We start from the raw sequence: 11,252 nt of genomic DNA, 5'->3' as shown, positions 1-11,252 counted from the left end.
GGGGATTACACACTCTAGGTAAATTAAAATTTAAAAATGAGGGTAAACAATGCATATCTATGTGGCGAATGTTGTAGGTCTCCAGATGGCATTATTGCAGGCACTCTTCTATTTCTCTGAAAGCATGATCTTGGAGCAATGCTCATCACCAACTGTGAAACGGTTCTTTTTAGATGCTGAACAATTGCCAGTAAAGCTTGAGATCTCAGAATAATTTTCCCTCATATAGTTGTGCTTACAAGCTATAACCACACAAGAGGACAACATATAAGGCGTGCAAACATTTTTAATAAAACCTCAACTGGACATTCACATTTTATTTACACTCATCTTTGAAGATAATAACATTTTTATTATAGCACATTCTGCTCACTTTAGGATTAGAAGAAAAATTATGTTTGTAAGGCTAAATATACCAACTAAATAGCTCCATTTTCACAAAATATGAATAAAAAAAAGTTTGTTTCATTTTCAACCCTAACATCAAAGTTAGGGTTGAAAATGGATCTCATTCTGAATACAGATTGCACTTCAGTATCAAAGTTAAGAATGCAACATAACAAATTTGTGTATTAATCCTGGCCATTTGTGGTTTATTTACAAAGCCAGGATTTTGCACTGTGTTTTACAGAGATAATTAAACAGAAATATATGAGAGAGACCTTGTGTTACTGGGGCTGGCTCTTTCAGGAAAGTCAGAGACCAGCCTACCTGTGACAAGCTCCTGAAAGGGAGAACAAGCCAACTCAAATCCACCTGGAGGTAAAGAAATCCCTATGTGCCTAGTTGACAACTGATTAGCTAATGAGCCTGACAAAGGGTTACCAGTCCTCAGCTGAGGTGGTTTCTAGAGACAGGAAGTTCACCAGAGCAACAAGTCCAGGAGGGGATTCCTGGAGACAGGAAGCCCCCCTGAGGAGAGCTTACCAGAGCCAGGAGCCTAGAAGGTGCACTCTTAGACACAGGGAATGGCCAGGCTGTCAGAAACTACATGCTGCTACAGAGAAGAGCTACAGCTGATAGATCTGATTCTGGGGAAAGAATTCTTCCCAGATAGTGGCAAGAAGCCTGAACCGAGAGAGCTGCTGGAGTGGACTGGTGGACTCACGTGGGATGGATAAAGTAAGATTGATTGTCTCCCAGCTGAGACACTGGAGTGAAGGTTTGGATGCATTTTCATTAAGGCTCTGGTTAATAAACTAGACCCCCTCAGAGGAATGCTATTCCCTAAATAAAGCCTCATTTAACTTACGGATAGCCCACGTGGGGAAAGTGAGGCAGGGAGCATCTACAGGACACCTGGCCACATAGCAGCACTATAGGGCAGGTACACCCTGTCTGAAAAAGCTTATGCTCTATGGCCCCAGTCCTACAGTTGGATCTGCTACCATGAGCCTTTAGGCCCAGGCAAAGATCCACTAACTCTGATTGGGGTTTACCCCAGACAAACATAGAAGGTGATAAGACAGTGGAGGGGAGGAGACAGGATGGACATTAAAAAAATCTGATGCAGGTCTAATGACATTTCTAAACGAGTACGTTCGGATATGTTTAAACAGAGTGTGCAAGAGAGGAAGAATACATAACACAACAGTGGCAACTATGGAAAGCAAAACAAATGCAGTGCACTGAGGAGATCAGATTTGGTCCTCTGACGTCATACTGAATTAGGTATTGGACACTGTTGAAAGCAACCTTCTCCCTTCTATCACAAATCATTTTCATCCATCTCTATTGGTCTTACTCCTTGGGAATAGACCAAAGAAGGAGAAATGCCACACTCGGGTATGGGCTGCAGTAAAGGCAGGTGTCTCTCTTGCAAAAGTGAAGCTTGGGCCAACTCAAAGCAAGTCTCAAAATAATTCACTGATTCCCCAACTTGTCTTTGCATTAAGAGTTGGTAGTCTCCAAAGCGAATGATGCATTTCCATGGCAGGTCAATTTTGTTTAGGTAGTCCAGTTCCACATTGTCCACAATTAGCTTGGTCTTTTTGCTCATGTTCTTTATCTCAAAACCAAGTTCTGAGCTGTTGAGTTGCCTGAAAAACTGCAGGGTAAACTGAACCCGGGAAACACGGGTATCCATTAAATTATAATGGCAGATGTTAGAATCTCGGCCAAACTTTGCCACTTCATCTACCCTGTGCCGCTCTCGCTTGTGGAATTTTAAGCTGCGAAACACCTGCTTTTCTTCTTGGCAAGGATGGTACAAAGTTATATGGAGACAAGTTACTGTCTCTTCAGTTTCCACTTCTTCCATGGAGCTCATGATGATGATCCTTCTCAGAACTACAAGAAAGAATGAAACATGAAATTATTGCAATGCCAAAAAAATCCACTTGGAACTGGCATCATTTAAAGAACTTTACATACTACTGATTAATTAATGTGTACTTGTTTTATAGAGATCCATGGGTAGTAAACAGTCTAGCAGCTTGGGCACAGGATTGGGAGTGAAGAACTCCAGCTCGATCACAATAGTTCCATTCCCAGTTTTGCCATTGACTTATGTGGCTCTGGACAGGTCAAAAGCCTCTCTGTGCTTTGGTTTCCCATCTGTAAAATGAGGATAAGTACAGAGACAAGGTGAGTGAGGTAATATCTTTTATCGGACCAAGTTCTGTGTAAGAGCAAAAGTTTCTCTCTCTCACAAACAGAAGTTGGTCCGATAAAAGATATTACCTCACCCACCTTGTCTCTCTAACATCCTGTGACTGATATGACTACAACAACACAGCATACAACCACAAGTACAGGCTGTTATTAAACTGCCTTAATATTTTTTAAATGTTTTGAGATCTTTGCATGAAACTATGCAAATATATTAACTAGTTCTGCCCCTATTATAAGTGTCTTACTAAATGAGTTCACCTTTGAAGAAACATTTTGGTGATACATCATTGGAAGCCTAAACACTTGTTTTGTAGACCTCAAAGACCCACATTGGAACTATTATAGTATTTGTTAATGACTCTGAATATTATATATCACTATTTATTATATTCCTTTGACAATATGAAATGTGACAAGTACCCTTTACAAGTACAGTTTGCCTGGGATGTGGGGAACTCAGAATCAATTCCCCTTTTCCTGCCAGAAGGTGGGGAGAGGATTTGAACAGAGGTCTCAGAGCTCTCTAATCACTATGCTGTGGGACATTCTGCTGTAGGGTTTCCTCGGTCTCATGTTTTGAAGCAGTGGCACTCCAGCTAAATAATGAAAGTGTAAGTGGACAGGCCCCTTGGTCTTGCACTTCCCAGATGGGTTCCCTAACCTCTGGGCTATAGAGTCATTCTCCCTCTCTCTGGCCTAATGACTACTTCAGTATTTATCCATGGTAGAACAGTCGAGTAGGAGCTCAGAAGAACATTAGCTTTTTCAGAACTACCCACTGACACAAACTTTACCTTTTGAAATCTCATTAAGGAGTAGCTGCTATATGTAATACATTACAAATATCGAAAATGAATTTAAAGTGGGCGTGAAAATTCCCCTGCTTTCTCCAACAAAAATGGGGTACAGGATTTGCCATACTGCATCAGACCTGTGGTTCATCTAGCCCAGTATCTCTAACAGAGGCCAACACTAGTTGCATTAGAGGAAGATGCAAGAAAAACTGCAGTTACGGAAGTCTGTCCAGAGGGAAAGTTTCTTCCTAAACCCCATTAATTAGCAGTTGGCTCATGCCTGGAAATATGGGGTGGGGTATATCCCTTTCAAAACTCCTTGTTCTTGTTTTTAATATGTGCTACTGTAATTCTGGATGGTTTTGTCCACATAAATATCATATTTAACTCTTGGCCACATATTTTGTGGCAAAAAGTACCACAAGCTAATGGTACACTGTGTGAAATGGTATTTCCTTCTACATCCAAATAAGATCCTCACTTAACTGATACGTACATTTCACTATGAGGTGCATAATCAGTGTTATTCGTTGTATCGGAGTCATTACTAAAAGCAGTTTACAGTTCAGTCTATTGTATTTTATTGCTACGTGAAGCATCATTGTGATAAGGACTCGGACATACGATTGCCTTTCCAAGCATAAGATTGCACAACTTTAATCTATAAACACACAAAGAATGGATTACTGGTACTAGGACACCTTTCTGTGATGCCAATATTTAGAGATACCATATAAATATCTCAAGACCTCTAGAATTATTTTCCTTATTTTCCTTCCTTAATTGATATTCAAAACAAGGCACAATGCTTTTTCTTACAAAGCAACAGCTCAGGCACAGAACATCTCCCATTTCAGTGCTGGATAAATCTGGCCAGGGAAATCACATTAGTGAACTCTACTTAAGCATTACTTGCTAGAGTGGTGCTGATATGGCTTTCCTGGCCATTGTAAGCAAAACCTAAATGTTAAGAAACAAATTAATTTCAAGTAGATTCTGATTTCTAGGCTGTTTATAACTCCTGTAAATAATTCTGCTTTTCCCCAGCCCATCTTGAAAACAATATCGTTGATTTTGGGTAAAATTATAAAACTGATGGAAGCAAAAAGCCCCCAGCCTTTAGCAAGAGTTTTACATACATAGGACTACAGCGTTAAACCCTTGGTGTCATTATCACATTTGGAATGTGCATACTTGTCTCACTTCCCCTTACATTCCGCACAAATCCATCAGCAAAAAATCCACACAACTTCCTTGGGGCACTGACTGTTAACATCACCAGGCATGGGAATTTGTGGATCTTTTGCTGAAGGGTTAGGCTGCCCATACACCCACCCCACAAAAGAACATTTCTAAGACCAAATTTCTTTCTGATATTCAAACTTTTTCTATTGACAAATAAAACAAGCATCAAGAGGTGAAAATACTAATGATACAACTGTTTTGAAAGCAATTCTGACTCCATTAAATCTCACAAAACTTAGAAAGGGAACAAAGTGATTACACCATCAGGTCTATTCCCCCCACCCCCACTTACAAGATGTAAATTCCTAATAGAGGCCATAATAAATGTTTGTCCAGGCTGGCCTGGATCTTTTCTCCCACCTGCCCCCTTTTGCCTCCATTTGCCACTGAGGGGCATAGCCACTGTATGGACTGAAGTTTGCTACTGAGAGGAGCAGCTAAAACCTGGAGTGCAGTTTGCCAGTGAGGCAAGCGGTTGGACTGAGGACTGTTGGCCCCCTGGAAGGGGGGAAAGAACCGAGTGGGGCACAGCTGGAGGGGTGTGTCCAGAAGAGGACGACAGGGCTGAGGGAGCGACACAGTTCCTGGATGCAGAGACAGGAGTGAGGATGGGTGGGACACCACCTGAGGAGGGCACATGGGCAACCGGAGCTAATTCCCAGGATGGCCAGCAGGGGGTGCCGCAGTGGTGAGTCCAACACCTGTCACCAGGTCCAAGAGCAGAATTTCCCATAATGCCTGGGAATTGACTAAAGTAAAGAAAACATTTTCCCCAACATCTCTTGCTATGTTTATTCCTTTGTAGGTTTTTTTATAAGAGTAAATTTACTGAGAGTTGACAGTGCAGCAAGATCTAGTACAGACATCCAAGGTCCTGACAATTAAAGGCTTGATCCTGCTCCTATTGAAGACAACAGCAAAACTTCCACTGCCGACAACAGCAGCAGGCACACGCCCTAAAATCGCAGCAGAGATGTCCCTCCAAGCTCCATCCCACCGCAGATCTGTTGATGACACGGATCTTTGGCGGGAGGAGGCATCCCTTCGACCAAGCAAAAAGGAAGCTATACTAACTGGATGAGGGCAGCAGGCGAATGCCCAGTCCCACGCCAATATCTGTCTGTGAACAAGAAAGTGCCCCTCAGCGTCAATGGCAGTGAAAAGGTGCTCTCGGCCCGGCCCCTTGGCTGCCACCTGCCAGTGGGAATTTTTTCTCCTTGCAGCTGGGAAACTCCCAAGACGCCGATTTCGTCCGCCCACGAGCTGCCGCTCACAGCGCATCCAAATGTAAACACGCCACCGCCTGGCTTTGCCGTTTGCGCGTCTGGCTTGCGCAGACCAGCGGGGTCTTGAAGGCGCACAGCTGCGCTACGCCACGCCATGTGGGGGCCAGTGGGAAGTCCCCTGCCATGCCGTGTTACCAGCTGCCCCCCGCGCAAGCCCGCTCCAAGGAGCGAAACTCCCGCTGCCTTCCACGGGCGCAGGTAATTGCGCGCCGCCCTTTGCCTCCCCAAATCAGCCCATCCCCACTGATCCCCCCGCCCCGAGACACACACACACACACATTCCGCTTGTGGCACAGCCCCTGCCGCTGTCTGTCCCCCTATCCCCACCGCTCCCATCCATCCTCTTTAAACTGCCCCCGGGAAAGAGCCAGCGGCAATGGACACCCGTCAACTCCGTGCGCTCACCTCTGCCGGGGGACCCAGAGCGCAGCGAGGGAGATCCCAGCGGGGTGTCGGGGGAGCTAAATGAGCCTCTCCCGCGCCCGGAGCCTGCTCCTCTCCAGGCTCGGCGTAAGCGCTCGAGTCTGTATGTGCGGAGCTGCCACGGGACAGGATTTTCCCCGCCCTCCCCGCCCATTGCCTCTCGGGGGTGGAGGAGGTGGAGCAGCTGCACCATGGGACTTGTAGTTCGCAGCACTTGGGCTTCCTGCTTCACCTGGGGCGGCCACCAAAACAAACTCCCTGGACCGGCGGCTTCTCTTCGGCGAGCATAATGTAAGTGCCCAGCATAGCGATCAGCAATTCGGGTAATTAAAGGGACGCCAGCAACTTTAAAAACAGGCTACGGGCTGAACCTCTGATCCTTGTGAATAATGCCTGCTGATGACCAGATCAGAAAGGGATTACACAAATGTATTTCCCTATTATTGTATCACTGTGTTTTCTTTGCGCATTTAGCATTTGTGTGTGACTCTACCGTTTGCTTTGTCCGCTCGTACAGTCGGTCAGTTTCCTTTGCTGGTGTTGCGGCCTTTCACACAGCAACGGAGCTGAGAAACATTTTAATAAAAACGAAAATGAGTGAAAAGCTCCCAGAAACTGTCAGGGAGGAGTCAGGACAGGTATAGTGCCTGAGACTACATTCCCACATTGGCAATGGCCATATAATCATATTAATTAAAATTGATCCATCTTGTAGGAGGTGTCAACATACCTGACATTTATTAATTAAAGTCAAAGAAGGAAGTGTTGAGGATCAATTGGAGGGAACTAGAACAATAATCTGCAAGAAATTCTGAGCTCTATTCAGCAGTTTGTTTCTATCTGGGTTCTTGTACAGGATCTATGAGGGACAGAGTTTATTTATGTGTATCATACAAGTTGTTTGCATTCTATCGGTGTAAAAAAAAAAGTTCTCTTAACACTATCATGATCAGATTTCTCTGCCACTGATGATTTATTTTGAGCAAAATCTTGCTCACTTTACTGTCACACAGCCCTCACCGAAGTTAATTGTGATCAATGGGAGTTTTGTGTAAACAACTCTCAGTAGTCCATTCTAAAGAAACATGTTTAGATACAAAAAGTTTTAAAGTTATATTTCTAGGCAGCAAAACAGGCTGAGTCAAATGGTCAGTTAATTGCTTTTGAACACCGTTCTGCATGTAAGCTGCTGAAAGACACTTCACTAGTTCTCAAGTGTATTTTTCCCCGGTTATTAACCACCCTTCCCCACTAGGCTTTATTTAGAAACAAACAAAATATCTGCTTATAATGTGGTAGGCAGAATAAATGCCAGTGTTAATAAGCTATCCATTTATGTTTTAAAATAGGAAGTAAATTGAAAACTGGGCAGGTGACATCAAATGAACTACCCAACTAAATTAACCAAAGACCTGTACATTTAGCAATGCAATGTGAGACAGGACACTGCTTCATAGGACTGTTCACTGACGAGGAGGAGGAGGAGGAATCTTTGTTAATGAAACTTTATGGTTAAGATCATAAACCCATTGTGACACTGCACCCCATATTCTTCATAGTGATATTACTATGATATGATTATAGTATAATGATGCATTTTAGGCAAGATGGGTAATGTAAGATGTCATTGGAAAAGTTATGGTCTGCTGAATATGATTATCCTATTTGTATGCTTGTATCATTTTTGCATCTGAAGTCATGAATATTGGCTACATATCTGTATTTCAAATGTAGTTATACCTGGGTGATGCCCATTAGGCAAGATGCTTTCAGTCTAGATAGTGGGTGGGGAAGGGCCTGTTCAGGGTAATAAGCCATTAGGGAAAACAGTAGGCCTCAGGAGAAGCTTATCCATCAGCTGGTGAGCCTTCCTGTGAACACTCCAGACAGCCTGTAAGTAATGGCTGCTATGACTCAGCAAGGTATGCAAAGGCATGTAACCAGGCCACATGATCCATCTTGGGATGTCGGTGTTTTTCCATAAGCTGAGTTTAGCATACGGAGGGAATCCTTTTCCCTCCGTATGCTAAAGCTATCTAAGGCAGAGAATGACATCATCTGTTGTTCTTCACTCCCCATACAAGAAGATTTCTGGAAACACCTAAGGAACAAAGACTGAACTGGGGGATTTCTAGCCTGTGTATGAAAGACCTGGGGATTCCAAGCTGTAAAGCAAGTGTAGCTTGTCCCTCAAGAATCTGCAGTCTGCTTGTACCGTCTCTCAGGGTGAGAGATTGGATATGAATTAGCAGTTTATCTAGTATGATCAGCTTAGTTTGCGTTTTTCTTTACTTACTAAGTAATCTGCTTTGATTTGTTTGCTACCATTTATAATCACTTAACATATATTTTGTAGTTAATAAATTTATTTTATGTTTTAATCTAAACCAGTAAGTTTGCAGTGAAGTGCTCGGGAATCCTAGCTCAGAGGGGTTGTTGCATTTCCTCCGCACGTTGAGGGGGAGGCAAAGTGGATAATAAATTCATACTGGTTGGGGTTTAGACCAGGGCAGGATGGTACAGCGCTGGGGACTTAGGCTGAGAAACTGGTTATTTTGGCTGTAGCCTCTCTACTGTTGGTTCGTGCAGTAGCTGGTCAGAGCCTGCAGGTAACTGCAGCTGGGTGTGTCCCTGCCTGTGTGAGTGCTAGTGGGAAGTATAAGACCGGGAGTGGGTCTGCAGCTTGTCACAGCAGCACTGTATGAGAGGGAGCCCAAGCTGGTGGGTCAGAGGGCTCAGTGGCACCCCAGTTCCAGGTGGCACGCTAGGGGGAACCCATCACACCCATAAAAGTCAGTAAAAACCAAAATTATATTTCCACAACAATCATTACATGCCCTCTTTCATAGTGAAGTCTTTCATATTACTCATTGTGGTGATAGCTTTGATTTTATAGTAAATACCATATGTTCAGCATGACTGAATAACAGTTATTGTAACAAATATCTGAATTCCTTGACATCTATAGGTTCAGAATCTCAGTCTACTGTTGCATTAAACAGTGTTCTGACTTTAAGATCCTGTGGGGGTGGGAGTTAAAAGAAAGAGAGCATCTGTAAATACACACGTGCATATGTCTGAGTGTACGGCGCATGAATGCAGAATTAGGCCCTCTGTACAGTTTTCAATCTTCCCACATTCATTTTGTAGTACCTAGTCTTCAATCAGTATCACACTTAGTAAAGCACACAAGCTACTTTGGACTACATCCGTTTCAAGTTTAAAACAAAACTAATGTTGAGATCTCCAATCACAAAGGAATTACTGAACAAGTCTTTAAAAATGTAGAAATCACATCTTAAAATCCTGGGATAATTCAAAAACAGACAAACAAAATTGTACTAAACTTTACAGTGGGTGGGGGAAACAACCACTTTGGGACTGGAAGTGAGTGTGCAGAAATTAATTTCAAATGGCAATTTTTCTAAAGCATTTTCATTTACAGGTGCTTAGTGTCTCTTCATTCATAATACTAGCAAGCAGTTCTGCTGGAACCCTGGTAACCACCAGAGTTGGGCTTGGAACCTGAGATATGTATAGAGTCTTATCCAGTTTTCTTTATATGTATTTGTAGGATTGTCTCCAACTTCTCCCTCAAGGACTGGATTTGTCCATAATTCACGAGGTTGGGAGGATTTCTACATTCAATTTGTTGTTTTACCATAACTGACAACCACTTTGGTTGTCTGCTGAGGGCAATGAATTTTTTAGTTGTGCCTCTTTCTTTAATAGCTTGTCTCGAAGACAGACAAAATTAGACTATGCAAGCAATGCTCCCAGCTGATAGTGTAAAACATAAAGTAGATGTATTTATACCAGTACATATTAGAATCATAGGAATTAATGTGATAAATAAAATTTGTAAATGTTACCCTAATATGATCTAACACAGAAAAGAGAAACTCTCTTCAGTTCTTAGCTTACAAATAGATATTTGTGTCCTTAATTATGTGTAACTTTCAGCAATCACACCATGTTCAGACCTTCACATGAGGTTTCCTCCAATGTGCTTTCACTTCATTGAGGCTCCAGACAAGATCCAGAATGTATTGCTGTCCTTTAGAATTCAATCTATGAGCCAAAGACTAAGCCCAGTCTTCTTGTGCTCAGGTCACCTTCAACTGAGCTCCTAACAGTGTATCCTAGTCACTGGCCCACATGCCCAGTATTGAATCCCTACAGTCAAAAGTATTCAGAACTGGACTGTTCTTTGGTGACACTCCAGTGTCACCTCTGCAATGTCTTGGCCACAGAGAAATGCTCCATCATAAAGTGATTACATCAAGGAAAACATATTTGTATTGTAATTCTTCTATACAGAAAGATCCCCCACCCTTCAGGGTGTTTATATTGTAACAATTCTGCTTGTTAGGGAAACATTTAGGTTTGTTTGTTTGTTTGGGTTTTTTTGGTTTTACATTTACAGCTTAATTAAGTTATTTGCCAACAGAGAATAAAATAATTTTTCTTATGTTTTAAGAAACAAATGCTGAGTCTGATCAAATTTCACTGACTGTTAGAGAAGAAAAAATCCTTTCTTGTCTGGCAATCCAAGTTCAGTCGAAAAGAATATTTTATTTTGAGTCCTGATGCAAACTTACTGCATAATAAAAGTTCAGTTATAGCATCTTTCATCCAATGGTTTCCAAGCTCATTACAGATACTTCTCTGTACCTCGGTTACTGTAAGTTACTTTCACAAGATCACACAGTGAGTGAGTGGCAGAGTAGGGAATAAATTCCAGGTCTTTTAAATCCCAGCCTTAACTACTAGACAGCCCTGCATCTCCCATACTATGTATGTGACAGTATGATATCTGTGTGCCAAATCTTGTAATCTATACTTTTGCAATATTCCCGTTGAAATCAATGGGTGTTATGCCTGAGTAAAC

General features: G+C 42.5%; 1 protein-coding gene across 2 annotated transcripts; it reads right to left on the bottom strand.

Annotated features, from left to right (window-relative positions):
• Positions 1–270: 270 nt before the first annotated feature.
• Positions 271–6,475, bottom strand: TIFA (TRAF interacting protein with forkhead associated domain). Of its 2 annotated transcripts, XM_065404710.1 has the most exons (3): positions 6,344–6,475; positions 2,395–2,556; positions 271–2,289 (listed from the first exon to the last, which is right to left on the bottom strand). In XM_065404710.1, exons 2-3 carry the CDS (start codon positions 2,411–2,413, stop codon positions 1,709–1,711), a joined length of 600 nt encoding a protein of 199 aa, XP_065260782.1. In that variant the 5' UTR covers positions 2,414–2,556; positions 6,344–6,475; the 3' UTR covers positions 271–1,708. The 2 variants fall into 2 exon arrangements, with proteins under 2 accessions (XP_065260782.1, XP_065260784.1); XM_065404712.1 differs by lacking the exon at positions 2,395–2,556.
• Between the last annotated feature and the right edge of the window lie 4,777 nt (positions 6,476–11,252).

This window comes from Emys orbicularis, chromosome 5 (genome assembly GCF_028017835.1).
Source record: "Emys orbicularis isolate rEmyOrb1 chromosome 5, rEmyOrb1.hap1, whole genome shotgun sequence".
In the NCBI taxonomy this organism is placed as follows: domain Eukaryota; kingdom Metazoa; phylum Chordata; order Testudines; family Emydidae; genus Emys; species Emys orbicularis.
The sequence above is the reverse complement of the archived record's forward strand: the minus strand, read 5'-3'. Positions and strand labels throughout refer to the sequence as shown.